Genomic DNA, 17500 nt, shown 5'->3' with positions numbered 1-17500 from the left:
AGAAAACAGCGAGTTGAGAAAACAGGCTTGAAAGGTTCACTTCTCACTCTATCATTACACCTAGCTACATGTTTAAGAATGTATTTCATATTTACATGTCGATTTCAGCTATGACACTTACAGTATTTTAGACATGCTCTAGTATGTGAAGAGTCTGCCTGTGCTATTAACTCATTTTGGATTTAAAAAATCACACCCGGGTGAAGTGAGGGGCGCTCTTATCATCTTACAACATCAATTACAACATAGTGTTTGTTTAAGCAACGGGTGCTAATGTTTGTATAAGTCCTCAAAACAAACATTTGATTTCTCTTCATTGTCATGGCGTTTTCTTAACCCATTTTGACCTGGGAACGATTCTACAAATGTTGTGTTTTAAATCCTGACAGTTTTCTGAAAAACTTTCATATCCGTGGTTCTCAAACTATTTCATGTCAAGGACCCCCAAAAATGGGGGCTCAAAATCGGTTCTTCTCCTCTCCTGCCGCCATGACTGTCTCTGTATCAAAAAGAGGCACGTATATGTTCATTGGTCCGCATGCGGCCCACGGGGCCGCGGGTTGAGTAAGCGCTGCTCTAACCACAAGGCCACTGAGCTGGTCCCTATAGTGCCCAAGCTTTTCACGTCTAGGACCCTCAGTCATTAGCCCCGCGGACCCCCCATTTGAAAAGATATGCCAGGGAACCCCCTCATGAGAGAAGATTTTCACAGCCCTATAGCAGTGATTCTCAACCCGTTTAATTTCAAGGACCACTCCCGGTTTGACATGCAACAGGCTACGGACCCCCCCATTTAATGACATTTCTATCTCTGGGACCCCCGATTTATATTGTGTAAAATCAATGTTAAATGTATGTTCACGGTTTGAGGCATTTTGTTTCCAAACGGAGCTCTCTCTCTCTCCTGCAGACTTTGGAAGCCAATCTCAGCCAATCAGTGTGATGTATGGAAAATGTGATCACACACACGTTTGGTTTCCTGGCAATGTACAGTAGGGACGCATTGTGTGATGTGTTGGATAAAGTCTGTCTGTCTGTCTGTCTGTCTGTCTGTCTGTCTGTGATAGAGAGAGTGGGTGGGGGGCTATAGGAAATGATGTCATTCTCTGGGATCGTCTCGAGGGAAGTGATGTAACGCTTGTCAGATCTGTGTGTGTGTGTGTGTGTGTGTGTGTGTGTGTGTGTGTGTGTGTGTGTGTGTGTGTGTGTGTGTGTGTGTGTGTGTGTGTGTGTGTGTGTGTGTGTGTGTGTGTGTGTGTGTGTGTGTGTGTGTGTGTGTGTGTGAGTGTGTGTGCACGTGTCCGTGCGTGTGCACGTGTCCGTGTGTGTGCGTGCGCTCGCATTTGGGGAAGAAAACGAGGGAAAATTATATGCATTTTCTTTTTTACTCTAGCCATAAATAATGATATATTATGAAGGAACGTTTTAAACTGAAACCTTGGCTTTCGGGGGGGCCCTGGAACAACATATTTTCAGATGGGGGTTGGCGGCCAATTACATATAATTCTTGGTGTCCTTGACATGGAATAGTTTGAGAACCACTGATATAGAAACATTGTTTTTTTTTCCAGAAAACTCTGATTTAGAATCCTTTTTTTATTTATTTTTATTCGGCCTCAGGTCTAAATAAGTTAACCCATTTGGGGCAGGAACCCTCTTTGGTGTTTTAAGCATTATGTTATACTTTAGCTTTTGAAAAATAGCAGATCTACAAGCTCATAGTGCGGTACCGAGTGCCGCCCTATACGAGCTTGTAGGGCTGCTATTTTTGAAGAAAATGTGGCGCAAATCTTTGAATATAGTATATTCTTTCAGAGCGAACGTTTTGAACTCAAATCCAACTTCTGGGGGGCTCCCTATAGAACAACATATTTTCAGATGGGGTCGGAGGTCAATTACATAATATATTTAGGGGTCCTTGCCAAAGGATGGTTCTCAAACTATTTCATGTCAAGGACTCCTTGACATGAAATAGTTTGAGAACCATGTGCACTGACATTAGAAACATAGGGTTTTTCAGAAAACTGTCAGGATTTAGAAGACATTTAGTAGAATCGACGTCAGGTCTAAATAAGTTTAATACTACATGCGTTGTCTGTAATGATAATACTATGCGTAGTCTGACTGTTTCCCTGTAGACCTGTTCGTTGTTGAATAACCTATCTAGACCATGAGGATGATTCTAAAAAAAAATGTTTAAATGTCAGTGGTTCTCAATGTCAAGGACCCCCAGAATCATATGTAATTGGCCGCCGACCCCCCATCTGAATATATTGTTCCAGGGACCCCCCCAGAAGCAAAGAGTTGAGTTAAAATGTTCATTCTGAAAGAATATATTCAAAGATTTGCGCCACATTTCACGATTTTTCAAAAATAGCAGACCTACAAGCTCATATTGTTTAAAACACCAAAAGGCGTTCCTGCCCAGAATGGGATAACACCCAGTCACCATGGTTGGAATACTTTTTTTCCCCCTTCCTAGAAATGTAGTGAACCCCAAAAGTTCACTCATCGCTCCCCTGTGTTCCTCAAACCACATCTTGGACCACAAAGCCAAGTGCACGCACACACGCACGCAGGCAACCCTCAGTCCAAATGACAGACTTTGCGAACCGCAGGGATCTAATTGTAGCACCCTTCCCTGGTGTGTGTGTGTGTGTGTGTGTGTGTGTGTGTGTGTGTGTGTGTGTGTGTGTGTGTGTGTGTGTGTGTGTGTGTGTGTGTGTGTGTGTGTGTGTGTGTGTGTGTGTGTGTGTGTGTGTGTGTGTGTGTGTGTGTGTGTGTGTGTGTGTGTGTGTGTGTGTGTGTGCGCACGCGCGCGCGCGCGTGTGTTGGCTGGCCATCTCCCTCCAGGGAGGGAGAGGGGGCGACGTCAGGGCAGCTCCCCAGGAATAGCGCTCTGCGTCTGGGTCAGTCTGCCAGGATGCCTGGGTGTGGTGCTGGAGGGCAGGCCAGACCTCAACATGCTACACATTACTGCTATTCATCTTACGACATTGTGACAGTAATCATTTCTAGAGTGTGTGTGTTCAGTAACAGTGTTAAATAGCTCTATATTGTGACAGTAATCATTGCTATAGACTAGTGTGTTCAGTAGCAGTGTTAAATAGCTCTATATTGTAACAGTAATCACATTGCTACAGTGTGTTCAGTAACAGTGTTAAATAGCTCTATATTTTGACAGTAATCATTGCTACAGTGTGTTCAGTAACAGTGTTAAATAGCTCTATATTGTGACAGTAATCATTGCTATAGAGGGTGTGTTCAGTAGTAGTGTTAAATAGCTCTATATTGTAACAGTAATCATTGCTATAGAGTATTGCAAAAAATATATGTTAATGACGTTTAGAAGATTTAGAACACTTTCCTGGGGGTCTTGGTCTTTATGTGTGTACTATGTGGTTTTATAGATATTTTAGATTTTAGCAGTGAGCCCTGCAGTGTCTCTGATGTCATGGACACTGGGTTCACTTCCTTCCTGGACTACATTTCCCATAATACTTTGGTGCACTGCTCCTCCTTGTGGACAGGGTGAGGGCTGTCTTTCTGAGACAACATGTAATAATAATAATAATAAAACTTTATTTGTATAGCACCTTTCATGACATCAAATGCAGCTCAAAGTGCTTTACAGAACAATGGAGAATAAAAGAAAAGCAAGGCAACGACATTAAAAAACAAGCAGTAATGCAATACAGTGAGGACATGAATAACAAAAAATATAAGATCACTTAAAAGCAATGTAGTCCAGTGTCCATGACATCAGAGCCACTGGGCTCACTGCTAAAATCTAAAATATCTAAAACCACATATTGCACACATACAGACCCCCAAGAAAGTGTTCTAATTAACATATTTCTTTTTTTGCAAAAAGGGTGAACTTTCCCTTTAAATAGCTCTATATTGTGACAGTAATCATTGCTAGAGTGTGTGTGTTCAGTAACAGTGTTAAATTGCTTTATATTGTGACAGTAATCATTGATATAGAGTGTGTGTTCAGTAACAGTGTTAAATAGCTCTATATTGTGACAGTAATCATTGCTATAGAGTGTGTGTTCAGTAACAGTGTTAAAGGGATTGTGACATTAAAAAAAGGTTTTGGAATTGTTCTTATTTTTTTTAGGTTTTCTAATCTCAATTGCACCCAAAAAACATGAACTTTTAACATTCAGTAGATTTTCTGTGATCTGGGGTTTTCTGGCTCAAACAGGTGCTCTGATTTGCCGGCAGTTTGTGATGTAAGATCCTGCAAATCCCATATATGTCAATGGGATTTGCCAGCAGATGTCACTGTTTTTACTGTTTTGCCTGTTTTCATTGTAGCTCAAAAAGCTTCCAAACCCCAAAGAAAACTTCAGACCACAGAAAATCCACTGAATGTTCAAAGTTCAGGTTTTTTGGGTGTAATTGAGGTGATAAAACCTAAAAGAAAAAAGAAAAAGAAATTAAAATGAATGTCATAAAACCTTTAAATAGCTCTATATTGTGACAGTAATCAAAGAGCGTCACAGTCCCGCCCCCCTTTCACAACGACGAGGGCACCAGAAGAGAATTTTCCATAATTTCTTCCCCACAGACGTTTCAGAAAGTATTTATTTAAAGGCCTTTAAGCCTCGGCTCCTGACAAATCATGACAATAAACACAATATTTTTGGGCCGAACAAATAATTAGAAGAAAAAAGTGTACACAGTGTACACACTCTGGCTTTTTTTCTTCTTTCTAATTATTTGTTCGCCCCTGTGTGACCCCTGTGTGGACCCTGTGTGACCCCTGTGTGCATGATGGCGCATCATTTATAGTTTATAGTCTGTGGCCTGCTTGCCTCATATTGCTGCTCTGCATTGCAGTGCAATCTGTTAGCCACCAGAGGGTGCTAACAGACTGCAGTCTGACCTGTAGAGATCACTGACGTGATCCTCTCTCTCTCTCTCTCTCTCTCTCTCCCCCATACAGATTGTATAAGCTATATATTGTATTATTATTATTATTATTATTATTTTAACTTAAATTTGTATCCCACGGTTTTGCAACCCATTTTTCACTTGATTATTTTTTGATAACCCTGTTCTTAACCTTCTGTGATTGTGATTTAACCATGTAGCACTCTGGGATTCCCTGTGAATGAAAAGTGCAATACAAATAAAATTAATTATTATATTATTATTATTCCTCTGCCAACCGTGGTGTTTTTAACATTATGTTATACTTTAGCTATTGAAAAATAGATCTACAAAGCTCATAGCGAGGCACCGAGTGCCGCGTTACGAGCTTGTAGATCCGCTATTTTTGACAAAGCGTGAAAATGTGAGCGAACGTTTTTAACTCAAATCTTTACTTCTGGGGGGGGGGGGTCCCTGGAACAACATATTTTCACTCAGATGGGGGTCGGCGGCCTACTAACTTTTTTTGGGAGTCCTTAACATGAAATAGTTTGAGAACGACAGACACAGAAACATTTCATAATATTGTCTATTCAGAAGACTTTTTTTTAATCGTCCTCGGGTCTACATGGGTTGATAAAGTGTGTGTGACATGCAGTTCTCCTCCTGGCCTGCAGATGGAGCCGGTGTCTGATGAGGAGGTGGAGCAAGGAGCGGAGCAGGACAGTGATGAAGATGATCAGGATCTGGACAAGATGTTTGGGGCGTGGCTGGGAGAGCTGGACAAATTGACGCAGGTGCGCACGCATGCACGCACGCACGTCGCACGCACAGCGTCTGGGGAAAAAAAATCATAGAAATGGTGGTCCGTGGCTCTGATGCCGAATAAATAATGGACCTTAACTCTTTACTTGCGGCTAGCTGTTAGCATAAACCCCAGCTCCAGGGGCCAGCATACACGTTCACTTTAAATAGTCGGAGTTAGAAGGTCCTGGGTTCAATTCCCGCTCGGGACGCTGTGGGCGCTGGCGGCGTGTTTCCTCCTCCGCGTAATCCCCGTGTCCCCTAGGGTAGGTACCCTCACAAAAAACATGCAGTAATTCTGGTCTCTAAACTGCCTCCCCCTGGCCAGCCGGGGCGCCTGATGGAGGGGAAAGGAACTGGTTGGAATAACGTGTTCCTTCCACGCGCTACGTCCAACCAGGGAAACTCCCCCCCTGTCAGGTGTAAAGGAGCAACTTGGACACAACTTGGAATTCAGCATGAGTTCAAGTCCGTTGCTGTCCCCATGTCCCCCATATATGGGGACTAGGTTGGCGGAGGGTGTGTAGAGCCCAGGACCACATTAGATAATTGACACAGGTGTGAAAAATGGGTCACAAAATCGTGGGATAAAAATTATGCCCCGCCCCCACACACTCTTGTTACACACACCACCGCAAATCCGAAATGTGAATGGCAGAAAATCCACCAAGGACACCGATTCCTAGAATCAGAGTTATGACGGTTTGAAAATCCTCCCTTCCACTACTTTGCACTGTCAATATTTCTCCAATCCCATAGTTGGAACGGTGGGGCGTTGCTATGGGAACCGGACCAATGTCAAAGGCTTCCGTAGGTATCAACCATTATATAGAGTCTACGTTGGGGTACGTATACGGACCTGGGAAAATAAGTGTTAATATGAAAAATGTTGAAAATGGTAAATAATAATTCTCTCTCTCTCTCTCTCTCTCTCTCTCTCTCTCTGTAGAGTCTGGATGACGGTCGTCCAGACAAGCCACGCCCCCAACAGAAGGCCCCTCTCAGACAGGAGAGCAACATGGCCGCCTTGACCTACCGCTTCTCTGTCTACAATATAAATGGTTAAAACACACACACGCCAGAGCATGTGAGCGGAGCGGAGCGGCCGATAATTCCGCTCTTCGCTCTCGACGGCTTTTGTTACGCTCGCTCCGCGCTCACGTTCATCTTCCCCCACGCCGCTCCCCGCTCGCTCAGCGCTCACCTTCATTTACGCACGGAGCGCTCCCCGCTCCGTGCTCGCTCCGAGGCTACACTCAGATGCCCGCTCCGCTCAGCACAGATGCCCGCTCCGCTCAGCAGAAAGAAATGACGGGGGGAAAAATAAAATGCTGTTTTCCTGAAATTGGCTAATTAAACCTGAAGGCCTTCGTTTCAGACCGCATGTTGCAGCAACATGCAGTCTTTTTTGGAGCATGATGTAAATTAGCTTGATTTCGTTATTTAAAATATCATAGAATAATTAAAACAGACCCAGTTCAAATGTATCAACCGAAGTATGGTATTTATTTTAATGTACCACTGCGAGCACCATGCCGCAACCAAGTTCAACGCCAGTGACAGAAGCAGAACCACAATAAAAAAAAAACGATAATTATGCACAGCCCTCGGGGCATATATAGCTCGGAGCGGAGGACAGTTCTCGCTCCGAGCGGCTCGGAGCGGCTCGGAGCGGAGGACAGTTCTCGCTCCGGAAGTCAATCTAACACATTTAAAAACCCGCTCTGCGCTCACGTCAAAATCCCCTCGCTCCGCTCCTCGCTCGCTCCGCGCTCCGCTCCGCTCACATGCTCTGACACACGCGCACGCACACACACCTCTAAGTACCTCTACAAGTACAAACAGACAAACAAGTACCTCTATGTGTCGCTAATGTCTTCGTGTGTGTGTGTGTGTGTGTGTGTGTGTGTGTGTGTGTCTGCGTGCGTGCGTCTATGTGTGTGTGTTCCAGAGGCATTGAACCAGGAGGGCCAGGTGGACCTGGACGCTCTGATGGACGACCTGTCCTCCATCGAGCAGGAGCTCAGCTCCACCAGCAAGGTAACGACCTTTGACCTTTAACCCATTTAGAACCTGAGGACGGTTCTACAAATGTCTTCTAAATCCTGACAGTTTTCTGAAACCCCCCCCCCCCCTATGTTTCTATATGTCAGTGGTTCTCAAATGTTTTCATGTCAAGGACCCCCAAGATTGTATGTAATTGGCCGCGAAATAAGTCAGGGCCAGATTAACTATTTGTATGCCAACTACGAGATATCTCCTAGATAAAGCTTTACGTCAAAATATGAAACTGTTTAGCTGAAAATCCACTTTTAACACTAGGCCGGGTTGCCAGGCAACGCCTGGCATACCCCACAGCACCAGGAGGCGTGCCCGTCCCATAGGGGTCCCCCCCCCAGCACCAGGATACGTGCGCTAAGTAACAAAGTAACTAAGTAAGATAAGTTCCCTTATACGGCGAAAACGCCTTTGCTTTTGCTGCTGCCACCGTGTGGCAGACGAACGGTTCATAATGAAAATAATGTGAAACATGTCAGGGTCGGAGGTCAAAGTTCACGGAGGGTGTTTTGTGTGTTGCTCAGGTTGGCCAGAGGCCTCCGGCAGGCCGCAGTAGCAAGCCTCAGCCAGCGGGGGGCGCCGCCACCTCACGACCTCCACTAGCTTCTAACTACAGCCTTGATGACATCACTGCTCAGCTGGACAAGGTGTGTGTGTGTGTGTGTGTGTGTGTGTGTGTGTGTGTGTGTGTGTGCGTGATTCTTCTCATTATTATTATTATTATTAAAGTGGCCGTGTCATTCCCAGGCGTCTCTCAGTATGGACGAGGCAGCCCAAAGCTCCTCCCACTCGCTCGGCTCCTCCGCCTATTGGTCGGCCACCATGCGACGCCCCGCCCCCTCCCACCGCCAACACCGACGCACCGGATCAGTGGGGACCGAGCAAGAGGTGCGCGCACGCACACACACTCGCGCACACACATGCACACACATACACACACACACGCACGCTAGAGCTCTTCACGTACCCCCCCCTCATTCCGAAAATTCCCGAGAGGACCCGAGTGCCACGTGGGTCTAAGAGGACCCGTGTTTTATCACAATCACCGCTGTCAAAATGTTAGCGATAGCGTTTTATTTCATCAAAACACTGTGTGTTAGTAGTACCACCCCAGGCCAAAACATGGCGCTGCAGGTGCCAGAAGAATGCATGAAAAAAAAAAACCAAAGAAGAAGAAAGGCTCCCTGACCAACCACGTGGTGTATCCTCCATAAGAGCTGTTGTTATTAACCCATTTTGACCTGAGATCAGATTCTAAAAATGTCTTCTACATCCTGACAGTTTTCTGAAAAACCCAAAAATGGGTTTAATTAGGCATGGAGGGTTAGCAGTGCCTAGCGGTAGCATCAGCGTTAGCTTCATAGCTTAGTTGTTTTCAAGGTTTTAGAATTTTCAAAGCCAATTTTCAGTCTGGACTCGGATTTGAATGCTGGTACTACACACCGTAGCCAAGCATTCAATTTGACCTGAGGTTTGGACCGTTTTTGACCGAATCGAAATTTGGTTGGAAATGTAAGACGACAGGTCACCAAGAATGGGTTTATCATTAGTAAATTCACCGATCGCTTTGTGTGTGTCTGTCCAATTCCGGGTCACCAGTGAAATGCATGTTGGGACGGCTTCCGGGTCACACGGACACAGATTAATACTGGGACACACTTTTCCGCGTAACAGACACGGGGAAATTCCACATAACACACCCACACGGGGAAAACAACTAACAAGGCATGTTAACGTGAACACACGCACTGTTTCTTTTTGCTGTTCATATATTCAGAATGGGTAAGGACTAGTACATTAAAATATACCAATGCTGCAACATGCGAGATGATGCGCGCGCAATGTGCACGCGGATGCGCGCACACTTATTTATCCTTTTATTTTTTCCTTTTTTCCCTGGCACCTGCACAACACTCCCCACTAGTGGGCTAGCATGGAATGTGTTAATTAGTATTGAATCAAACAAAAAACATACTCTTCGGATGATTAAGTGTGTGTGTGTGTGTGTGTGTGTGTGTGTGTGTGTGTGTTGTTGACCTATTAGCTAAGGACATAAGTTCATAATTATGTTTCATCATCTGCCAAAATGTATAAGCACTCACGTGTCTCAACTGCCATGTTCATGCACAATAATGAAAATTATGCTTTTTCAGATGTCACAGCTAATACACCAGATATTGTTGTTGTTGATGAGGACAGTAGAGAAGTGACCATTTTGGAAGTGGCATGTACATTTGACCACAGTCTGGAACAGGCATTCCTTACCAAGGTGCTTAAGTACCAGCGTCTTAAGGATGCTATTATACAGCTTGGCTACAGATGTAAACTACTTGTGTTCATATTTGGAAGCCTCGGTAATGTCCACAAATCAGTCGTGAGGGGCCTGCAGATTGCAGGCATGCCCAAGCCGAGAGCTAAGGCATCGGCAAAATTCTGTTCAGTGTCTGCAATAATTGGCAGTCGCCATATATGGAGAAGGCGATGGTTTCTGTACCCGTGATCTGTATCTGAAGCACTTGTTGTAGAGTTTTCTCAAGTTTGCGCATCCACTATTGTTTGTGTTCAAGATTTTTTTTGTAAAATGTGAATACAAATAAAGATGTTAAATGTGTGTGTGTGTGTGTGTGTGTGTGTGTGTGTGTGTGTGTGTGTGTGTGTGTGTGTGTGTGTGTGTGTGTGTGTGTGTGTGTGTGTGTGTGTGTGTGTGTGTGTGTGTGTGTGTGTGTGTGTGTGTGTGTGTGTGTGTGTGTGTGTGTGTGTGTGTGTGTGTGTGTGTGTGTGTGTGTGTGTGTGTGTGTGCGTGCGTGTGGACATCAGGTGCGTTCCATCGTCCAATCATCATCACGCTCCTCCATGACCTCAGCACCGGGGGTCGGTGTTAACTCCGCCTCCTCCATGGAATCATTGGACAGCGTGCTGTCGGCCACGCCCCCTCCTGATGCAGCCAATCAGGGACAGGCTACCACAGAGGTACACCGAAATACTGTGTGTGTGTGTGTGTGTGTGTGTGTGTGTGTGTGTGTGTGTGCAATGTTGGAAAGTAAGTAACTTAACGTAAAAAAAAGTTATATCATCATAATTATATAATTATATTACATATATAATTCAGTCAATGTCTGAGTGTGTGTCTGTCTGTCACTGTGACTGCCGTAGCTCCTCACTGCCTGCACCAATCACTCCTCACACAGGCATTGAACATAATAATATGGAGGTCTTAACGAAGCCCTTTCTTCGATTTGACACATTAATGATTAATAATGAATTTTGTAGTGAATTAAAAAAGCGAAAACGCACCCAGGGTGCAGTACCCCCCGCGGCCACAAAGGGGGTACTGCTCCCGTCTCACAACGGGTAAGGGCTAGTTTTTTCAATTTTCCAGTAAGAAATGTTAGTTACAATATTCCAAAAGTAATACGTTAGTATTTTCACAAGCCTTGGTGGTCTTGTGTGTAGACTTGGTTTAGACCAGTGGGTTTTCAACCCTTTTCAACAGTGAGAAAAGCATTTACAGAGAGGCGCTGGCTGATGACGTATCAGCAACAACGTGGCTACGTAACAGGTGACGTTATGAAATACCAGTCTGTGTCAAAATAAATCACGGAACGCAGCGAAGCAGGCTGGAACCCATGGCTAATGTAGGGCTTTTTTGTGAAACTGGGAAAGTTTGAGACCAGGTTTGGTTTTAATTTTGTCTGTCTGTCTGTCTGTCTGTCTGTCTGTCTGTCTGTCTGTCTGCGATCAGCATGTCTATCTGGACAAGGAGACTTCTCTGATTCTCAAGAACATGGCCGGGAAGCCGTCTCACCTCCTGACCAAGGTAAGATTGTGTCTTATACCCAAAACCTCAGAGTCACTCTTTGACGCTCAGTTATATAATAAGAGCGCCCCTCACTTCACACAAGTCACAAGTGTGATTTATATGTATTACTTGTCAAATAATGTCATTCATCAATGTTTATATAGCACATTGGGTATATTGCGTAGTTTTATTTGATTTTAGATTTTTTCGTCTTGGGCTTGACCCTGTCATTTAGCTGCTTGTAGTTATTATTCTCTTTTTTTTTAAGATATACTTTTTGGGCTTTTTCTGCCTTTATTGATAGGTTGAAAGTAGATTGACAGGAAATGGGTAGAGAGATGGGGGAAGACACGCAGCAAAGGCCGTCGGGATCGGGAGTCGAACCCGCGGCACACCTTCAGGCTGGCTCAGCAGCCTAGGTGCCCAGACGGTTGAGCTAACCGTCCGGGCCAGTATTGTGACTTTTTTAACGGAAGTGTGTGTGCAGCCCGGTCATTAGATGTGTGCGTGCGTGCGTGCGTGCGAGTGATCCCCTCCCTCATGCACGCAGAAGGCTCATCCAATCACATTCACACACAGGATAGTCATTGTATGAGAGAGAGAGAGAGAGAGAGAGGGGGAGGGGGAGGGGGAGAGGGAGGGGGAGGGAGGGGGTGGCTGGTCGGTATGTTGTGCTGCCAATCATTCACACTGTGAAATAATGTTTTCTGACATTCAGTCGACGAACTGCTTGCTATTCATGAACCATTTGTTCACATCGCTTTGATCTCTATAGCGGATGCTTTGATCTATATCGGATGCTTTGATCTCTTACCGGATGCTTTGATCTCTAGCAGATGCTTTGATCTCTGGCGAATTGTCAAATCTGAACATGCTGACTCGCTGGAGTTTTATTCTTAATTTAATTTCATGTAAACATGCGTCGTGCTGTACAGCTCTCATCTCCAGATTTGAATATTTTCTCTGTGTGCTGGATCACACTAGACTGACCCTAAACCTACTACTGGATCACCTTAAACCTACTGGAACACACTACACTGACTCTAAACTCTACTGGATCACCTTAAACCTACTGGAACACACTACACTGACTCTAAACTCTACTGGATCACCTTAAACCTACTGGAACACACTACACTGACTCTAAACTCTACTGGATCACACTACACTGACTCTAAACGCTACTGGATCACACTACACTGACTCTAAACGCTACTGGATCACACTACACTGACTCTAAACTCTACTGGATCACACTACACTGACTCTAAACGCTACTGGATCACACTACACTGACTCTAAACTCTACTGGATCACACAAAAGCATCAACGAGCTACAGAACGAGCTTGTGGATTTCTTTTTAAGTCGAATCATGAACAACGTTTTGGACATATGAGGTTTCCACCCGACAGAGAGCACATTTTATCATTATTGTTATTGGAATACATAGTATAATAATAATAATTATTATTGTTATAAAACATCATAGCCAACATGAACAGCTGTTGGAAGAGTCAGGTACGAGTTCTTTAAAAGTCTAATTAAAACTACTACTGATAAATGTGAAGACCCAATTCTACACAACGTTAGTGTTGTCACACTGTGATTTCCAGTGTTAACTTTAAACCATTTAGGCCTGTCAAATTATTAATCCTGAGAGTCTTCTGAAATACCTCATGTTTCTATATCAGTGGTTCTCAAACAATTTCATGTCAAGGACCCCAAAAAATATATGTAATTGGCCGCCGACCCCCATCTGAAAATATGAAAATGTTGCGCTGAAAGAATATATGTTCAAAGATTTGCGCCACATTTTCACGATTATTTTCAAAAATAGCAGACCTACAAGCAAGTGCCGCACTATGAGCTATGAGCTTGTAGATCTGCTATTTTTCAATAGCTAAAGTGTAACATAATGCTTAAAACACCAAAAAGTATGAACAAGTTGAGATGTGTCCACATCCTCAATTGACTTCCATTATATGATTTTATCCAAATCAAAAAAAAAAACATGATTTAGCACCACAGCGGAATATTAACGACTGCACGATTAGAACTAATATTTCTGTGTGTGTGTGTGTGTGTGTGTGTGTGTGTGTGTGTGTGTGTGTGTGTGTGTGTGTGTGTGTGTGTGTGTGTGTGTGTGTGTGTGTGTGTGTGTGTGTGTGTGTGTGTGTGTGTGTGTGTGTGTGTGTGTGTGTGTGTGTGTGCGCACACAGGAGGAACAGGCTGCCAAGTTAAAGGCAGAGAAGATCAGAGTAGCGTTGGAGAAAATCAAAGAAGCTCAAATTAAGAAGGTAAGATACGCACAGTCGCACACACACACGCATGCACGCACACACACACACACACACGCACTCGAGGTCAACAGATAAGGAACAATGTTATAACACTATCATATACAATTATGACGTGTTTTAATTTGGAGGAGGGGGGTGGGGATACAATAATTATAACAAAATAAAAAGCTAAAATGAAAACCAGCCCCCTCACATAATTATTAGGACAATATCAGACACCAGAACCAAGGGGAAGGGGTGTTTTACATGCATCTAACATGGTTGAACAAAAGTGTCTCGATCTGGTGAAACACAGCAGCCTGAGGATACGATAAAATGACCCCAGACAGGTTTGATAGTGGAATATCTCTTAAGCATCCATGGCTAACCTGGCGATGTTAAACATGGATGTATATGTATCTACAGTATCTCTCTCTCTCTCTCTCTCTCTCTCTCTCTCTCTCTCTCTCTCTCTCTCTTTCTTTCTCTCTTTCTCTGTGTATTGACTGCAGCTGTTTCTATACATTGTACAACTAACCCAGTAAAAAACACACACACACACACACACACACACACACACACACACACACACACACACACACACACACACACACACACACACATACACACAGATAGAGAGAGAGAGCCATCTCAATTTAAGCCCACATCCAGTTGGTGGATTATTAACTGACCTGGATTTGAGAGAGAGAGAGAGAGAGCTCTTGACCTCTCCTGCCACTCATTTCCATTTCCCTCCATTATCCAGTCTGACAGAGAGATACATCCAAACGGGATGCATTTTCAACTACGTTAAACTCACATAGTAACTGAAACTGTATTGTGTTGTTCACAAAACCAACTGAGACCAGTAAGACGCCTGAGGGCGAGACGCGACCTCGCCCTAATGCAGTGGTTCTTTTTCATGTCAAGGACCGTAAGAGAAGATTTTTAAGGCTCTAGCAGTGATTCTCAACCCGTTTAATTTCAAGGACCCCCCAGTTTGACATGCATTATAGTCTACGGACCCCTATTAAATGTCATTTCTATCTCTGAGTACTCTGTAACTCTGGGACTCAAGAGTGTACAAATGGAGCCAAATGGACCCTGACTGGTCCATTTGGCTCCATTTGTACACTCTCAGAGTTACAGCCCCATAATGGTCCATTTGGTTCCAAACTATCATTTAGCTGGGGACCCCCTGGAACTCCCTCAGGTACCCATGGGGGTCCCTGGGACACCTTATTTCAATGGTAGTGGATGGAGAGAAAATATTTTTGTCCAACCACGAAGCGGCAACCAATGGGTGCTAAGAGGGGCACAACCACGGGCGGGACTTGACAAAGGCTGAATTATACACACAATGCCCTTAGTTTTACTTTATGTGGTTTCATCTGTAAAAAACGAATAAAACCTACCAAATCCACACTAAAAACGAATTAAAACCAACCGAATGAATGAATGAATAAACTAAACATATGTGACCAGATTTGACTCAGAGCCTGTCATCGTGCAACCTCCTGCAGCACAGGCAGACTCTTCATGTGTCATTCCAACTCTGTGATAATAACCCAGACCTCTTTACATCGTTGACAGCTATAATACAGCAGATGTTGATGTGGTTGATAAAGAATCCAGAGAAGTGTCTGTAATAGAGATACTGTTGACCCTAGCCTAGAGGAAGCCTTTATGACCAATGTCATTAAATACCAACCACTTCTAAATACCATCTCAGAGCTGGGCTAATAGGTGCAGACTATTTGTTCGTATATTTGGCAGCCTAGGGCATTATACCCAGAGACTGGTTGTTAGAGGGTTTCAACAACTAGGGCATTATACCCACAACTCGGGATGCCAAAAAAGGAGGCAGAAAGGCTATAGTTGGCAGTGCGGAGACGCTGTTACTTATACCCATAGATAGAGTACTGACTGAGTGACATGTCTGTTGAACCATGGAAACACATGCCATGATTTTGTAAGTGTAACTCTTAAAGCGCCTATAATATTTGTGTCCTTGTATGCATCTCCTTTGTGTGTGTGTGTGTGTGTGTGTGTGTGTGTGTGTGTGTGTGTGTGTGTGTGTGTGTGTGTGTGTGTGTGTGTGTGTGTGTGTGTGTGTGGTGTGTGTGTGTGGTGTGTGTGTGTGTGTGTGTGTGTGTGTGTGTGTGTGTGTGTGTGTGTGTGTGTGTGTGTGTGTGTGTGTGTGTGTGTGTGTGTGTGTGTGTGTGTGTGTGTGTGTGCGTGCGTGCGTGTAGTTGGTGATCCGTGTCCATCTGTCTGATGAGAGCTCCAAGACCATGATGGTGGACGAGAGACAGACGGTCAGACAGGTAAGACAACTCTCTACAGACAGACAGACAGACAGACAGACTCACAGCGTCCATATCGCCTTGCCGACGCGTCGGAAGTTCGGAACCCGCTGATGAAGAGCCGAACATGTTCGGTCGGCTGGCGACCCTCGGTATAGAGGTTATGCACATGCTTAAAGTGAATGGCACATCGAGTGGCAAATCGAGTGTCAAAGCAACATGCAAAATAGGACTTTTCTGTTTGGATGTTTGGGCTGTCAAGGCCAGAAAGTAGTTTTTTGTCACTCAGTAGGTGTTCCCGCATAACTTCCGGGTTCGATGATGATGTCACGTTCATACCCTCTATAGCCGCCGCTATCCGTGTCGTAATGATAAAGTGGATCTGTAGTCTGCTCGTCATGTTTCAGTGCCGACTACAGTTTGAACTAGATACCATATTCTCAATCTCAACTCTCAACTCCCGTACCAATTGCAAACAAATGCTATGGGTGTTTTGTTTTGTTTTGTTGCGGGATGCAGAGGCTCCGGGGTTGCCAGATTCCGTTAGTGAAACAAGCGACCAGGTCTATGAAAATGAGCCCAAAAGAAGCAGTTTCACCACTTGAGCTCTTGCCGTGCTTTTTGTTCTTGCTTAATGTAAGTCGCTCTGGATTGAGAGCGTCTGCTAAATGCCTAAATTGTAGTTAACTTGCCATGGTTGCTTTAACCTCCTTATATTAATTTGCTTTGAGCGTTGCTAGTTTGCTTTAACCTCGTTTAAGGTCAATACTGTTGTTGGGATCCGTGATTTGAAGTAAAATTGCACGCCGGTGATTTCATTCATTCAAATCAGCGCAAGGCAAGCCAGGACGGGGGCTTGTCCTCGCGTGGTACGTCTTGCGCTGCTGATCCTAAACCAGCATAATCATCACACAAGTAACACAACCGTTCATGTCCCTGCAACACCAACCTGACCCCAAATCAGCCTAAATTATCACACGTTAAACAGTTTGAACGTTGCAGTTATTTTTCTTCTCCGCAGCGCAGCATAGCGCACATGCAGCGGACAGAGAAAGAGTCTCTTCAGTCAGTCAGTGACTCAGTCAGACTGACATAATACAATCACACACTGATTGAATATTTCATTAACATTTCACGTCTGTCTGTCTGTCTGTCTGTCTGTCTGTCTGTCTGTCTGTCTGTCTGTCTGTCTGTCTGTCTGTCTGTCTGTCTGTCTGTCTGTCTGTCTGTCTGTCTGTCTGTCTGTCTGTCTGTCTGTCTGTCTGTCTGTCTGTCTGTCTGTCTGTCCACTGTTGAGGTATTTTGACTGTATTTGAGTATTTCCAGTATTGATACTTCAACAGAGTACTTGCGATTTCATTGGTTGAAACAG

At 44.3% G+C, this 17500-nt stretch overlaps 1 protein-coding gene across 1 annotated transcript in view; it reads left to right on the top strand.

The window, feature by feature from the left end:
• LOC310867126 (ras-associated and pleckstrin homology domains-containing protein 1-like) overlaps window positions 1–17500 on the top strand; it is a 34365-nt gene that overhangs the window by 6954 nt on the left and 9911 nt on the right. The window contains 9 exon segments of the mRNA XM_083776946.1: window positions 5559–5678; window positions 6635–6746; window positions 7637–7725; window positions 8268–8390; window positions 8491–8631; window positions 10561–10713; window positions 11486–11560; window positions 13763–13840; window positions 16075–16149. Coding sequence (XP_083633072.1) covers window positions 5559–5678; window positions 6635–6746; window positions 7637–7725; window positions 8268–8390; window positions 8491–8631; window positions 10561–10713; window positions 11486–11560; window positions 13763–13840; window positions 16075–16149 — 966 coding nt within the window.

The sequence above is a fragment of the Protomyctophum parallelum genome, assembly GCF_964188405.1.
Source record: "Protomyctophum parallelum genome assembly, chromosome: 11".
Taxonomy (NCBI): Eukaryota; Metazoa; Chordata; class Actinopteri; order Myctophiformes; family Myctophidae; genus Protomyctophum; species Protomyctophum parallelum.
This window is presented reverse-complemented; position numbering and strand designations above follow the sequence as displayed.